Source organism: Pinus tabuliformis, chromosome 5_1 (assembly GCF_031772625.1).
Source record: "Pinus tabuliformis cultivar Carrire ecotype Pingquan chromosome 5_1, CPIR1, whole genome shotgun sequence".
In the NCBI taxonomy this organism is placed as follows: domain Eukaryota; kingdom Viridiplantae; phylum Streptophyta; class Pinopsida; order Pinales; family Pinaceae; genus Pinus; species Pinus tabuliformis.
The window spans coordinates 862,440,090-862,456,884 of NC_142305.1; the positions used below are offsets into that span (position 1 = coordinate 862,440,090).

The window sequence follows — 16,795 nt, forward strand, 5'->3', positions numbered from 1 at the left end:
CTAGGAGTTCCTAAAACAAACTGGGCTAGGGTTGTATAACCAAGTGGAAACATAGGCCCAATAGTTTTAGGAAGTGTGTGAGATAGGACTCTTCTTGTAAAAGGAAAGCCTTCTGAAAGAAATTCATACCCTTGATCATCATCAACATGAGGAGTATGAGTATCAAAAACTTCCGAATGACCTGGAGAAGAGGTTGGGATTTCACCCTCTAACTCCATAGATGGAAACAACTGGAATCGAGGAATCCGAGATGTGCAAGGAGATAACTCCAAAGGAATACGAGGCTAATCATAAGGACTGTAAGGACCCTGAGGAAATATCACAATGGAATCAAATAACGGATTTGGTGGATGAATAACATGCCTTTGCAGACTCTCAGGGGTTTGTGGACTCTAGGGGTCTATATAGGATTGTCAGGCGTCTTAGGATTAGATTCTTGAGGTGACCAGGAATCCAATGGAGGTGGACAAGAGGACAGGGGTTGGATACTTGGAATAATCCCAAGTTCAAAACCTTGATCTTCAAGTGACCGAGGAAGCTCCAGATGAACTCCTTGTGAGGACCCTATAGTATCAGAAAATGAAGGGGTACTGTGAGATGAACTCAATGGTTTAGCGATGATGACTTTCTCTCAAGAATAGAAAAGGAAAGGAGGTTTGTTGAGGGCTTATTAACCAGAAATTCTAGGTTTGTTCCCCAGTGGAGTCACCATTTTTTTGTCTAAGTAAATCCTCTCTGTGGACAGAGATTATCCCTCTAGCCCAATGAGTGGGTCTAGCAACCGAAGTGACAATCTAGTAGACATTTTCCTAATTTGTAATTGAAAAGAGAGACAAAGAAGATGGCCTACCTTGTTCTATTGCTATCTTGATCTCCTTTGTTAAAGACCTTGAATCACTTGCATCACGGGCTCGTTCCTATTTCTCTCAGCATTTATGCATCTGCACAAGAGATCAAGACATAACAAGGCATGCAAATACAAATAACATATTCAAAAGCAACCTACTTAACTAATCAAGGAATGTTAAGCTAAATGATACATGAGCATACAAATTTAGGGAAAATGAACCAGAAGTTTCATATTAATAGAAAATAAAGGGAATCACACAACCAAGCCTCGATGTTGATAGGCTCTCGTTGAATGAATATACAATTCCAAGCTAAGCTCTCTAAGAACTCCTTCTCCAAGCCAAATGAGTAGCATATAGGCACAATCTTAGCATAAGGGTGCAAATAGACATAGACCAACCATTTGGGAATGGGAGAGGATGAATATATAGGCTGGGAAAGGGAGTTAGGACCTATCCAAAGATAGGATTAGGCCCTTATCTCAAGGAGGTAGCTCGTAGGGATAAGACCAAGAGGAAAAGTTGGGAGAATTCGACCTCATCTATGACAAAAAACCTCCATCTCGCCGCTCCGGAAGCTTCTAGATCACAAAGCTTCTCATCCTCTTTGGGAAAATTACCTTTTCGAGATCATCACTATTGAAAATGGCAACAAGAAATGCTAAAAATAGAAGTGATAAAAATAGCACTGCCATAAATAGAAGTTCAGGTACCAGTGTTGGACATAGCAACAAGGAATGTAAAATGGAAGTTGTATAAATAGCATTGCTAAAAATAGTAGTTTGGGATAGATTCCTATTTTAGTTAGTCCCTGAACTAAAATAGTGAAGTAAAATTCGAATTTGATCTTGGCAGCTATTTGTAAAATAGTTAATTAATTCACCATGAGTTAATTAGTTGTAGAAAATCAAACATGAAGTCTATGTGGGGACATGCAACAGTTTCTCCATTAATTGAGGAATTTATCCATCAGTTAAAAAGATAAGGATGAGTTGTAATTAGTTGTCTCAGTTAACTGAGTCAAGTCCAGTTAGATTAATTCAAACAGTTTGTTGAATTAATTGTGAGTTCAGTTAGTTAATTCTTGCATGCATGTAACTACTGCTCTCCAGATAACTAAATATTCTCCCATAAATAACTCATGGATGTCAGTTCAGTCAGAGACCCAGTTGAGATCAGAGGAAGGGATAGTGTACCATCAGTTGGAGGATTTTTCCTATATAGGAAACTCATCCATGCAGAGGGAATTATCTCCTTTAGGTTTGTGCAGTTATTTTTTGGCCAAGTGAGCAGTGTGAGGTGGGAATTCACACAAGTGGAAGCACTAGACCCCAGGAAAAACTACGCAAGGAAGCTAGCGCTGAAAGACAAGCTTCGAAAGATCAAGTGTGAAAAGGGTGACACGATCTCAACATATCTGAACAAGCTCACCACCTGTAGGGATGAGCTTGGAAGTGTAGGGATCACGATAGCCGATGATGACATGGTGAGTCTTGCTCTCCTCGGTCTTCCTAAGAGTTGGCATAGCTACCAAGACTTGGTTAATGGAAGAGAAAAATTGCTAGATTGGGAAAGACTTTGGTTAGACCTAATGCAGGAGGAGATAAGAAGAATCACCAGAGATGGATCTTCATCATCCAAGGAGGATGAAGAAAATTGTGCCTTAGCGAGTAAGGCAAATAAAGGGAAGGAGAAGGATTCTCATCTCAAATCGAGTTCTTCTTATGGTGGGAAGAAGTTTGACAAATCGAAAGTGCAATGCTTTCGTTGTCATGAGGTGGGCCATTTTGCTACAAATTGTACACTGAAGAAATCCAAGATGGGATCCAAGGAAGGATTTGAAGGTGAGGCATTGGCCTCACAGTTCGAGTTGGATTTCACCCTATTCACATGCATGGTTTCATCCATGGTGGGATGTGGTTGGTTTCTTGACAGTGTAGCTTCTTTCCACATGGTCGGTGACAAGAGTTTGTTTAGTACCTTGGAGGAGAAAGATCTCAGATACTCATAATGATGGGTAATGATGAAAAGTATAGTGTCTTAGGTTTAGGCACGGTTGTTTTCAAGAGGGAGCATGGAGCTCGCATTACCTTGAATGATGTCAAGTATACCAAGACTAAGGAAAAATTTGGTGTCGATAGAAATGCTGGAAGACAAAGAATATGATGTAGTCTTCAGTAAGGGAAAGGCTTTCCTTCGACACATCACTATGTTGGGAAAAGTATCCAATATGGAATGACCCTATCCCACTCTAAGGGTGATAGTACCTCAGCAACAATCGAAGCAAAGCTATCTAAGATTTCTTCTTTATGAAAGTAAAATAGGAGAGAAAGAGATCCACTAACCGATGTCTTTCGCTAATGATTGATCCAATCTTCTCTCCTTGCTGCTTGCTCCCAGCTCTCTGCTCTTTCACTGGCCCAGCTACACCAAGATTCTGCAAAATGGCAAGAGAGGAAAACTACAAGAAGCATACATTCATAATTGATTCAAGGATTAGAATAAATCAAATACACAAGTATAACAACACATCATTGAGACACATGTATATAGAAGAACCTCAAATGCTTTATTAATGGAAGAAGTAAAGTTCAGGAAGTGATACAACCATAAAAGGCCCAATCCAGCATCACCTCCCAGCAGAAAGAAATCTCCTCTTCACCTCCTTCAAAGCAAATCACCCAATAGTTCTAAACTCAAACCAACAGCACTTCCTTACATTCACAAGATTCCAGCCTCCCTAGACCTCATGAGAGAGCTCTATATATAGGAGTTTTGGAGAAAGGATGAGTCAGCTTGAGCTTGATGAAGCTGACTAGTGTCCTCTCTCACTTCAGTTATTCTTCAGTTCTTGAGTCCACTTGGAGGTTCTTGCTTCCACTTGGAGATCTAGACCCTCTTACTCATCACTAGTCGAATTCCCTGATCCAAGTGTCATTTTGGAAGCTTCCTGGGCATTGACACCTTGAGGAATGACTGTGCCACTTGTCCAAACTCGCCCAGCGCAGGTGGCCTTCTTTGCAGTTGACATTCAGCGCAGGTACACAGTGGAGCAGTTGACATTCAGCGCAGATGCTCAGTGGAGCAGTTGACATGATCCAGAATTAGCTTGTTTTTGAGTGTTTTCAGGTGGAGAACTGATATTTAGTGCTGTGGTTTGCTGACCTTGTTCCTCTAGGGGCGGGAACAACATGTTTAGGGACTTTGGATCCCTTAGATTATGGACATTTCATGCTTCATGCTGTAAGGCACAAAAATGTCTATTACAGTTGCCCCCTAAAGTATGAGGTTGTTTATCGGGTGAAATTCTTTATCAGGAGGATCCGAAGTTCATTCAATCGTTGAGAGGTGACCTGTAATAAAATACAATACATTACATTATTTTTCATTCTGCTTTCATGATCTAGCTGAGGCGGGCATTCCCATGCTCAGCTTTATAAATTCATTTTGGTACATAGAACAGACGATCGTCTGATGGTAGAATGATAATTCTCTGCTGAAATTATCATCCTTTGAGTAGGATGATCATCTGCTGCAATGATGTACATGTCAAAATGTCTTTATATTTCCTGAATATATATCGCAGCCCGGATGGATGAAACTAGATCCGGGGTCTTCAAACTCGTTCGATCTTCACTCTAAGTACAAGTCGATCCATGTGAGAATTGCGCTGAAGTCGAACATGGAAAGACATCGCTTGATTACCGGTTAATGATGTAAACCGTTAACAAGCGCGAGAGGAATCACCGATAATGATAATGACCCTCAAGGTACTGCAGTACAATTCACGTGGTGTGAATAAAGGACTTGGCGTTGAACACCACGCAAAATCTTCTGGTCGAAGGTCATTGATGTATACCTATCGCCGGAAGTGAGAAACTTGCCATTGAGGCATGCAAGCTTCAAAGTACTGAGGGGGTTGTTCCTAGATCAACTTCTTGGATAATGAGCTGAAGTCGACAAGAAGCGATCCGTCAAAGGAGGGCCTTAATGAATCCCACATCAGTGACACGGAACAGAGCTAATGATTTTAATGGAGGTGAAAACAATCTGTGACATATGATTCAGGGTGGCGATCATGGGTGGATGACGGATAATGTATGGCAGTGGATGGGACACGGTTGACTCTTTCTGAACAACATCTCTTGAACATATAACGACACTGATGTGATGGATCGGTAGCATTACCCCAAATGTGGATGGTTTGGCGAGACCATGGTGATAAGACCGGTGAATGAAACAACCCAACCCGATGTGATACGGAGGAAAAGTGTCATGTTCAAGAGCGACTTGCTACCATTAAAGCTTTGAGGTTCTCCCAATTTTTCCCCAGTCATTTCTGACCAGTACCTCTTTATTTTTGTCAAGCTTGAGGAGGATAACATATGCTTGTTCTATAACCTGCCCTTCGGGCAAGCCCATCGCTATGTTTTAACGAGCCTAGCGATAGGGAAACTCGTTCTCGTCTAAAGACAAGTTTGTCGCTATTTAATCATTTTAACGAGTCTAACGACAAGGAAAACTCGGTCCTTTTCATTTTTAGAGAGTCTGAAAAGGTACAGAAAGTTAACTCCAAAATTCCTTTTTCGTCATCTAATCCCTTAAGTCCGAAAAAGTATAAAACAATACAGAAGGGATGAGTTTTCGATAACTTTAACGAGCCGAATAAAACAAGCGCTCGACCTTTTTGTGCAATAATCCCTCAGGTCCAAAAAGATTAAAATCTAGAGGAGGGATAGCTCTTCCGGTCATTTTAACGAGCTGGAAGGCCAAAACTCGGCAAACTTTTCATATTTTACGAGTCAGATGAAAAGAGCTCAAAGAAGACTCGTCTTTTGAGGAACGAGTGATAAACAGGGATAGCAGCAGATTCCAGGTACAGGTTGGAATTTTCCAATCACGGCAGTGTCACAAGGATGGCTAGGTGAAATCACTCTTCGCAGCTGTTCCTCAAAATGGGTAAACAATCATATGGAGGTGAACGATCGGCCAAATGGAATGGAGGTGGCAGGTGCAAAACACGACCAAGGCTTTTTATGGCTAATAAATTTACGATCACAGTGGTTATTTACCGGGGTATGTTCATTTTTTAATGAGCTTGAATGCTCAATCTTATGTTTATTTTTTAACGAGCATGAACTATGTGCTAAAACTGCTCGGATCTCGCTTTTCTATTTTTTAACGAGCATAAATTCCGCGGTAAAACTGCTCGAATATACCAGTCATAAGATAAGAATGTCTCCTGAAAGATCCCATTTTTTATAGAGCTTGCGCCTTACCAAAGCTATGCTCCCTCTCATCCTTTCTTTATGCAAGTTCGGAAATGGCTAATCCCAAAAACAAATAAATAACCGCTCTTAGCTTGCACTCCAAAAGGTTTGCATGCCCCCAGGTATAAAGTACAATTTTGAGGCTGCCCCTACTTATCCGTTAAAACATTTGTTTTAAAGGGTGAGGCTTGCCTCTTTCTGGTTACCCAAAGATTGTTTTGTTAACTTCTTCAAACGAAAACATTTCCTCGGCACTGTCTACCGAAGTAGACAATGGTGAATGACCTTTGTCAAACAAGTAACCTTGACAAAAGAATCCTATTCTAGAACAACCCCTCTTCCATCCACGGACGGGGTACGGACTAGTCATATTCTCTCGCGGAAATTCTACCTTATACCCAGGGTTTCCTCTGCCCGAAGCAGACCAGGATGCATGCCCCCTGGGTTCCAGTCCCATCTTTCCGAATCACTCGCACTCATCGGGAAGGAGGACTAGGGGTGGAGACATTTCTTGATTGAATAGACCATTCAGGGTTGGTATATGACTATTTGCGATGCGTGATCCCGGAAATGAAAGTTGGTCTACGAGCTTGACCATTCTTCCTTCGTGTGGAAAACACATTACTCTAAAGAGTGAGGAGACTATAGCTCCCATGCAATATATATAGTCTCGTCCAAGGAGTAGGTTATAATCCAAGGGTCCTTGAACGACCATCACGTTCATTTGAATGGTCTTCCCTTTCAATGTAACAGGTACATTGGGGAGGATCCCTAATGGTCGACTGGTTCCTTTATCAAAACCCGAGAGATTTCTTATCTCAGGCAAAAGCGCCGGCGAACCCAGTGCTTTCCAAGCAACAGAGGAAAGGATACTCACAGATTCCCCTTCATCAATGATAGTGCCGGCCATTACCATTCTATAAATTTGGACTATGATTCTGAATGGTATACTGGCTGGCAACCGGGGTTTGCCTAGTTGGTTCCAATCAAAGGACACAACCAGGTTGCTTGGTGGTGGGACCGAATACACGGCCGGATATGACCCTGACGATGTTCCTTCCTGCGATAAAGGAATGGGCGCATTGCCCTGATGCTCATCAGAGTCGGTGTTGATGAAAAGAATCTGGATGGTGTCATCCTTATTCTCTTCCGTGAGGGTGTCATTTGAAGATGAATCTTCATTGACGGTGTCATTTGAAGATGAAACCTCCGAAGGCAGAACCGGGTCAACTGCCGTTTCGACCTTTGGACTTTCGTCCGGTCTGGATTCAGTAGGTTCATTTTCAATGACTGACGCTTCAGTCGACCACTTGAATGGGCCAGCTGTATTTTCAACCAACGAAGGACTTGGCACGAGTTTTTTGTATCCAGGAGGAAGTCTCAACGGTGAAACCGGGCGATCTTCCAAAACTCTCTTCGCTTCGTCTAAGAAGGGACACCGGTGGATGGCGTGATCACCTTCACACAGTCTGCAGGGGGATCTTGCTCCCCCTCTTTGTCTTGAACCTTCACTTTCGCTGGTTGACGGTACACATTCAACATGGCTATCAGAGGTTGATGCTCCCGAATTGTGCAAACGAGGGGACCAGTCCCTTAGTATCCGGGGAATACAGGGACAATCTCTATGGAAGTGGTCTCCTCTACATATGACACATGGCGATTTAGGCCCGGTCTGTGCTATGTGTGGATTTTTGTCAGATGTCCTTTGCTTGCCCCCAGTCGCCTTAGGCTCCTTCTTCTTCTTCTCTCTCTTCTTCTTCTCCTTCTTCTCCATGGGAGCTTGGCTTTTGCCGGCTCTACCTTGCGAAGATGAAGGATTGGAGGAAGAGTTATAGGAAGTAGAAGGCTGGTGGGCAGCTTTAGACTGATCTAACTGTTGACTCGACTGTTCAGGAATCATGGTGTTCTGAACTACATTGGTTGAGAATAGCCAAATTGGCAGGCCAATTGTCAGTCCTGGAAGCGACAATGTGGCCATGTGGGGCGCACCAACTTCTCCCCAAGAGGAGAAAGGACTAGGATTTCCATCATGTGGAATTCCTTGGTTGGGGCGTTCCATGTTCTCAACCTACAGATCAACGCAGGAATAGGAGGTGATTATGTTCTGTTTAAAATAAATTTTATAACGACGCTTTAGACACAACTTGCTTTTTCACTTTTTAAGAGTCGAGAAAAAGCTAAAGATGACTCTAGTCTCCTTCGATGTTTTAACGAGACCGAAGTGACAAATGCTCAGATGGACTTTTTCAGTTATAGAGTTTGAAAAAGGCCAAAAGAAACTACTCTGGAGTTCTAGGAAGAGGGTGTGCCAAACTTTTCGCAAAACCACAGAATACGTTTTACGGTACGAGTGGTCGATCTTCGTGAATGCTGTGTTCACTGCATTGCGATCAGTAGGGCGGCCGACACGGCTTCCTATGGATAAAGGCTTTGTTCCTATAGGGGTCTCCCAATATATACGCGATGGTACGTGGGAGCACAAGTCCGTATTGATACTTATCGCTTCACCGTGGAGGAATCACCCAACCACTCAACGCTAAGATATCACGTTTAACGACGCCGGAACACGTCTCTAGCCTAGACCTCTATGTGTTTGCGTTATGTTTCAATGCGTTGTTATGTAAATTCAATTTATTTTAAGGTTGATCTTGTTTAGCAGTTTGCCTTTATGGATCACCACGAGATGTATAGTAACACTCCTAAATGCAGTCTAAGATGATAAGCAAGCTTTTCAATCTTTCAACTTTGAAAATCTTAACTACTGAGGGAAAAGAAAGACATCATCTTTTCACACAGATCATAGAGCACACACTAATGCACTTTCCCTAAATCAACATGCAAACTGTCAAAATGCACATGCACAATGCAGGTATTTCTTTTCTCTTTCTTAATGTTGATGTAATACAAAAAGAAAGTTGTTGTATAACTTTGAATTCAATTTCAAGTGAAAGCAAACAAGCTTGTCCAAAATCAAAAGACACCTTAAGATTTACTTGTTTCGACACTAGAAATATATAAATTCAAACCATATGACGAAAGCAAAAGCTCAATCAGCTATGAACAGCAAACAAACTAACTCTTAAGATCAAAACGACACTTATTACAGGTCTAGATCTAAGAGGCCACAGCAAGACTAGTTCACTTTCGTTACGGGAAACTGCAAATGATATAAGAAATACACAAAGAACAAATACAGTTTCTTTATACAACCGAGGCGGAATAGTGGCAAGGAAAGTTGGTTTCAGATAGGCACATTGATTGACAACAGGCTGCAAAAACAAGGATGAAAACAGGGCAATAAACAGCAGGGAACCCCAGTAGCACTAGGCAAAACTGGTTCAGCGCAGGTAGTACACTGTCAGTTTGACATTCAGCACAGGTAGCCCCTTCGGGATCTGCGCTGAAATGCAGATTGCCTTCACAGTGCCTGCACTGAAGAGATAAACTTTCGTTTTTCTCAGTTTCCGGGTCACAGATTGCTCAAAAATTCACAGTTTTTGGCCAAATCAGAAGCTATCAATCAAGTACACACCAAGGGATGAAAAGGAGGATGAAAATCTATCACTAAGAGCTATTCAAAGTCCTTGTGGATCAGCTCTTCAAATCATAAACATGCCCAGAAACTGAGCTAGAGTAGCTGCCCTCTACTTTGCATTTGAAAGATCCAAATGCAGTTCGATTCGGTACTCCCTGTGTTTATGAAATGAATAGCAAAAAACACAAACAACCAACAAGATACGATCCCCAGTGGAGTCGCCAATTTGTTGTTGGGAAAAGTATCCAATACGGAATGACCCTATCCCACTCTAAGGGTGATAGTACCTCAGCAACAATCGAAGCAAAGCTCTCTAAGATTTCTTCTTTATGAAAGTAAAATAGGAGAGAAAGAGATCCACTAACCGATGTCTTTCGCTAATGATTGATCCAATCTTCTCTCCTTGCTGCTTGCTCCCAGCTCTCTGCTCTTTCACTGGCCCAGCTACACCAAGATCCTGCAAAATGGCAAGAGAGGAAAACTACAAGAAGCATACATTCATAATTGATTCAAGGATTAGAATAAATCAAATACACAAGTATAACAACACATCATTGAGACACATGTATATAGAAGAACCTCAAATGCTTTATTAATGGAAGAAGTAAAGTTCAGGAAGTGATACAACCATAAAAGGTCCAATCCAGCATCACCTCCCAGCAGAAAGAAATCTCCTCTTCACCTCCTTCAAAGCAAATCACCCAATAGTTCTAAACTCAAACCAACAACACTTCCTTACATTCACAAGATTCCATCCTCCCTAGACCTCATGAGAGAGCTCTATATATAGGAGTTTTGGAGAAAGGATGAGTCAGCTTGAGCTTGATGAAGCTGACTAGTGTCCTCTCTCACTTCAGTTATTCTTCAGTTCTTGAGTCCACTTGGAGGTTCTTGCTTCCACTTGGAGATCTAGACCCTCTTACTCATCACTAGTCGAATTCCCTGATCCAAGTGTCATTTTGGAAGCTTCCTGGGCATTGACACCTTGAGGAATGACTGTGCCACTTGTCCAAACTCGCCCAGCGTAGGTGGCCTTCTTTGCAGTTGACATTCAGCGCAGGTACACAGTGGAGCAGTTGACATTCAGCGCAGATGCTCAGTGGAGCAGTTGACATGATCCAGAATTAGCTTGCTTTTTAGTGTTTTCAGGTGGAGAACTGATATTTAGTGCTGTGGTTTGCTGACCTTGTTCCTCTAGGGGCAAGAACAACATGTTTAGGGACTTTGGATCCCTTAGATTATGGACATTTCATGCTTCATGCTGTAAGGCACAAAAATGTCTATAACAATCACCACGAGACAGGTGAAGCAGATTGGTTCACAAGTCAAGAACCTGTATGCTCTTGAGGTTCAAGATGCATGCAAAGCCTTGAGGAGTAAGGAAACTGATGGATACTTGGTGGTTGAGAGGGAGATTAAATTACCTCTCAGCATGTAGCACCAGAAGAAGTCTTAGACAATTGTGGAGGAGCCACAATTGGTGAAGCAACTTCAGGAGGTTGTCGAGCAACCACAACTAGAGAAGCCGAGAGGAGATCGAGTAGAGACATCTACTCATGTAGAGACCTTTAGTAGGGGGAAATTTCAAGCCAAGTGGGCAGAGGGATCACATGCATCCATACCGCCAAGTCAGAGGTGGGGTGATGTGAAGTGACAGTCCCAAGAAGGCTAGAATAGGGGCCAGATCATTGAGGTACCCAACCTCTTTGATTAGACCTTGCTATGGGAGCCTCGATGCGGAGTAGCAGGACTGGCTAAGTGGGTAGAGACAGATGCGGATGGAGTGACAGAGAGAGCTATAGTGCAGTAATCCCAAGACAGTGCACAGCTAGCAGGCTGCAACAATGCGAGAGGCACAGGAGTGTTGCATCAACACAGGATGGCACAGAGAGGTGTGCAATGGTGCAAGATGAATGGAGTGTTGCAATAGCTCAAAGGTCACAGAGGGAGAATTTGTCACCAGAAGAGAAAGCTTTAGCATCAGAGGATGTTTCTAGCCCAACAGGGAGGTCAGTTGGGAGTTTTTTTTGTTTCTAGAGTTGTTGGATAAATAACACTTGGGAGAAGTGTTGCATGCAGAACATTCCAAAGGTTCAGGATCAGGTTCGAGTTTAATGCCTTTCTTTTTGAGAGGGAGTGTTGAAAATGGCAACAATAAATTCTAAAAATAGAAGGGCTAAAAATAGCACTGCTATAAATGGTAGTTCGAGTACCAGTGTTGGACATAGAAACAAGGAATGAAAAATGGAAGTTCTATAAATAGCATTGCTAAAAATAGCAATTCAGGATAGATTCCTATTTTAGTTAGTCCCTGAACTAAAATAGTGAAGTAAAATTCGAATTTGATCTTAGCAGTTGTTTGTAAAATAATTAATTAATTCACCATGAGTTAATTAGTTGTAGAAAATCAAACATGAAGTCTATGTGGGGACATGCAACAGTTTCTCCATTAATTGAGGAATTTATGCATCAGTTAAAGAGATAAGGATGAGTTGTAATATTGAGTTGTAATTAGTTGGCTCAGTTAACTGAGTCAAGTCTAGTTAGATTAATTGAAATAGTTTGTTGCATTAATTGTGAGTTCAGTTAGTTAATGCTTGCATGCATGTAACTGCTGCTCTCTAGATAACTAAATATTCTCTCGTAAATAACTCATGCATGTCATTTCAGTCAGAGACCTAGTTGGGATCAGAGGAAGGGAAAATGTACTATCAGTTGGAGGATTTTTCCTATATAGGAAACTCATCCATGCAGAAGGAATTATCTACTTCAAGTTTGTGCAATTATTTCTGAGCCAAGTGAGCAGTGTGAGGTGGGAATTCACACAAGTGGAAGCATTGGACCCTAGGAAAATCTGCGCAAGGAAATAGGAGGCTTGGAGGGTAGAGGAGAAGGTTGTGAGAGCCTTTGACTGTCTATGAGCAGTATTGTTTGATTGCAGAGAGAGCAAGATAGCTTGAGATATGATTCCTTTTGTAACTCGAACATATTTCTACTTGTATGATAATACAGAGATTGGGGTTTTAGGTTGAGGCATTCCCCAGGTTATTTCTTCTGTGTTATGTGTGATTGATTTCTCATTCTTAGTTATATGTGTTCTCATTGATCTTGCTTAATTTGACAAAGCTTCCGCAAAGTTTGTTGTAGAAGTAGATCTTGTATTTTTCTTTAGTCTATTACATAATTTGTTGATCTACAGTGGGAATTTCTACAATCATAGGTATGCAAGTGAACATAGCAATGCCATCGCAGGTCAAGTACAATGCAACAGGCGATCATCACTATTTTTGGCCTCATAAGAGCAATGATCCTCAAATTAGGGTTTTAGAGCTATTTCTTTCAAGGAAAGCTTAAGGAATTTTCCAATAAATGTCTATTTGAGCTGCATATATGAATGAGTACACTGTATAATTGTCATGTTTCGGTCACTTCGGGGTATATCATAGGGAAGTGCAGGAAGCATGACAAAATAATGTGTAACACCTTTGCACACTCATTTGTAGAGCCACGCCTTCCTTCCAAAGTACAGATCAACAAGATACAATCATGACATAGATCCGGATCATAAGATGATGATTCTTCTCGTTATTATTTGACCTTATTATATACTATTACATCGAGGGAACATCATTATAATACCATGGTCCATATACCATGGACCCCCATAATACAAGCTACTGTTAAACACACATGGACAACAAAGAATGGGAAAGATAAATCAGTGAGTACGTTTTTTTATTAACAATAGATATACATTTATAGTACAAATATGTGACTTTTGGGTTTCAGATCCCAAGGTCTCTTGGACTGCTTTTGTCCATTCAACTTCCACACTAACCATTTAGGATTAGGTGTCCAACATTCCCCCCCTTAATCCGAAGGGTTATGTATGAGTCCAAGAAGAGAGCTGTAATACAACATGTGCAACAAAGGCATGGCAGCACTAGGCTAAATGTGCTCTATGAAATGTTGGTAAAAAAGGGCGGTGGTTTAAGGATGACCACCAACACTGGAACGCTTAGTGCAGTTCCCGGAACTCTTCCAAAACTAGCAAGAAACTGAAGTTTTCTGCTAGAGGAAGTGTTCTCAATCTGTGATGGTTTAAGGATGACCAACAACTCTGGAATGCTTAATGCAATTCCTGGAACTCTTCCAAAACTGGCAAGAAGCTGGAGTCTTCTGCTAGAGGAAGTGTTCTCAATTGTGTTCCTGGAATGCTTCCAAAACTGGCAAGAAGCTGAAGTCTTCTGCTAGAGGAAGTGTCCCAGATTTCCAACTGAAGGCATGTTCAGGCATCTTTGTCTCTGGCTACAACTCTGAAACTGGTGTGGCAGGTTGTGGCTCAGGCTCGCTTGATGTGACCCCCTGTCAGATACAAGGTGAGATGATGGAGAAAACTCAACTACAAGACTGTTCAATACTCTGGAACAAGTTCTGACATGTGTTTGGAATATCTTCTTGGCTGTTGATGCCCATTGCCAAGAAGCGATCCATCCAAGATGAATCTTTGTTCTTGCAGGACGTTTGTTTCTGAAGCATCTGTGTGAAGAATGACTGGTTTTATGACAGTGCTTACATGGATGAAGATCAAAACAATGATCTTTCAAATGGCCAACTCGGTCACAGTGTTGGCATTTCACGATCTGTTGTTATTGTTGTTGTCGTTGTTGTGTAAGAGGGGCAGATTCTAGAACAGCTGAAGCTGAACTGTCATGAGAAGCAGGTGAACTGTCATCAATGAATCCAGCACTCTGAAACTGAATGGGCTTTGAGTAGTCTGGAATATGAAAGGACAAGTCCTTGTCATATCCAAGACCAGTTCTGTGCTTGTTGTGGACAAGCTGTTCCCAAGGTCTGATGATGGGCTTGGGAAGTGCAGACTGAATTTTTACATCTGCATGCAAATCTGTTGTTGTATTAGGCAATGAATTTGCAACATTAATGTCTTGCTATTTATGGGAGTCTATTTCAATTTTCAGAACAGAAATAGGTTTAGAATGATGACTCCACTACTGTAATTCTTCTTGCTGTAGCTTTGTCTCAAGCTGCAAAAACTCAATATTCTCCTGTGCATTTTGTAGACATACTTTAATATTGAATAGAGAGGTTTTGTTGATATTAACCATCTCATCAACAGTGGAATGTATCAGAGTATTTAACAACTCTAATGCATTATCAAGTCTGGTCATTTTAGTTTGTGATATGCTTGGTTTTTCACTTTCAGCAGTCAAAAACTTCTCTGCCTCCAGGTATGTTGAAGATGCATGCTCACTCAGACGTTCTATAAACCCAACAGCATCTTCTATTCTGTCCTCCATGTTTATCGACATAACTGTGTCCTCAGGGACTCGAGTTGTTGAATCTTTTTGTGTCAAAAAAGAGGTATCACAACTAGAGGATGGCTTTGATGTAAGCGGGCCTCCAAGACCTGTACCAACTTTGAGTTTATCCCTCATTATGCTACAATTCTCAAGGTCGGAGATGTCATTTTGTGCATAACTATCAAAAACATGATGAACACGACTCGAAGAAGTTGTAACCATAGAACTTTGGTGGATGGATATCTCCCTAACTGATTCATGATTCTCATATTCGGACAAATTCGATGCTACAGTGCATGGTATACAATCAAAATCACCTTCAATATCTCCTAAATTATTAGACATCTCCACACCTCTGCCAGATAGGGGACTCGCATTCATTGTCGAGTCACTTGAACTGCCAATTCTCAAAGAATTGTCCCTAGTTGTAGGGAAATATTGCTGACCATTCAAGTTCTGCTCAAGGACACCAGAGCTTTGCATATTTTGCAATTGTGCTGCATTCTTCATCTGTTGTACTTTGTCAGTGCCCACCAGCGCAAACTCTTTTTTTCTTTCCGCTTGCCTTGAACTCTCACGAATTTCATCTACATTCTGAATTGTATCCACAGTAGCCTGTAATCGGTGTACTCTATCTGACAAAATCACTTCCTCTGATGCCCTTTTCTCTGCATTCGATAGAATTTCCTTTTCATTTTCTAGGACAAAGACCTCCATTTGAAACCTCCGAGCACGCTCCTCAGCTGCCTGAGTACTCTGAGAGCTTTCACGCAATCTCCGTTGTTACTCTGTTATCATTTGGGAAAACTCTACATTCCTTGCTAGAATAGCATTCATCTCATTCCGCTGGTTTTCTGAATCCTTCATAAATGAAATTAACCTTTCACGAGCATAGGTTGCTTCCAAATGAAGTCGGTCACGTTCAGAGTGTAGGGCATTGGCTTCATGCTTGGCTGCTTTTAAATCTTCTTTTAGACACCTAATCTCTTCAGCAGACTGATCCTGCATCTTCTGAGTAGTTTCCTAAGAAATTTCCACAAGCTTCCGAAGATCATTCCTGCCCTCACCTTCCGTAGGATACTGAAAGAAAGATCGATTTCTGATCTCTTCCTCATAAAGCCTCTTATACATTCCCATAGTGCCCTGGAGTGACTCGATCATACTCAATTTCTCTTCAGACTTTTTCAAAATGACAGCAACTTTGGAGGCTGCCTCATTGGTACACTTCTTAAGCTCAAATTCAAATGCCTCCTTGATCTCTTCTTCTCTTTGTTTATTCTGATGGGCAAGAGTACGCACTAAGCTACGAAGCTGACAATTTTGTTCCACCATTCCATGAATATCCTTGAATGTTAAAAGCCTATCAGAAATCACTTTGTCAACTGCAGTTTCATTGTGGTCCTGATGAATAGCATTAATAATAGCATCATCTTTAGAAACGCCTTCACTAATACCAAATCGAAGTTGAATGTCTCCGCATTCTTTTAAAAGCACTGCAACCCATCAGAAGCTTTGGACAAGATCTGGTTTGAGAGTCTCACGGACAAGAGTAAGCTGGATGCACAACCAGAACTGTTTATTCACATTATCCCAGACAAGACAAACAATTCGTTGATCTCAGCCTGGAACGCAAAGGTCTCAACTTCACCAGCTTCCGCCATGATTTCTCCTCGAAAGCTTAACGCAAACACAGACCAGAAATCGCCGAAACTAGCCTTCAAACCCTTCAGACAGAGTAGGCAGCGTTCAAAAAGGAGCGCTCCACACATTCAATAATCACACAATACACCAGTCTACCACCGCATGGGAGATCAGAGAAAA

At 41.6% G+C, this 16,795-nt stretch overlaps 1 protein-coding gene across 1 annotated transcript; it reads right to left on the reverse strand.

Annotated features, from left to right (window-relative positions):
- Positions 1-14,541: 14,541 nt before the first annotated feature.
- LOC149167565 (uncharacterized) lies at positions 14,542-15,691 on the reverse strand. Its single transcript, XM_089430521.1, has 3 exons — positions 15,292-15,691; positions 14,777-15,081; positions 14,542-14,547 (listed from the first exon to the last, which is right to left on the reverse strand). The coding sequence occupies exons 1-3, from the start codon at positions 15,689-15,691 to the stop codon at positions 14,542-14,544; spliced, it is 711 nt and encodes a 236-aa protein (XP_089286647.1).
- Between the last annotated feature and the right edge of the window lie 1,104 nt (positions 15,692-16,795).

Excerpts from the sequence above, each read along its gene's own strand:
- LOC149167565 (XM_089430521.1), bottom strand. The coding sequence starts at position 15,691 with ATGGAGGTCTTTGTCCTAGAAAATGAAAAGGAAATTCTATCGAATGCA. Across the intron at positions 15,082-15,291 it reads TAATTTAGGAGATATTGAAG|GTCTTGGAGGCCCGCTTACA; the intron begins GTGATTTTGATT and ends AAGTTGGTACAG.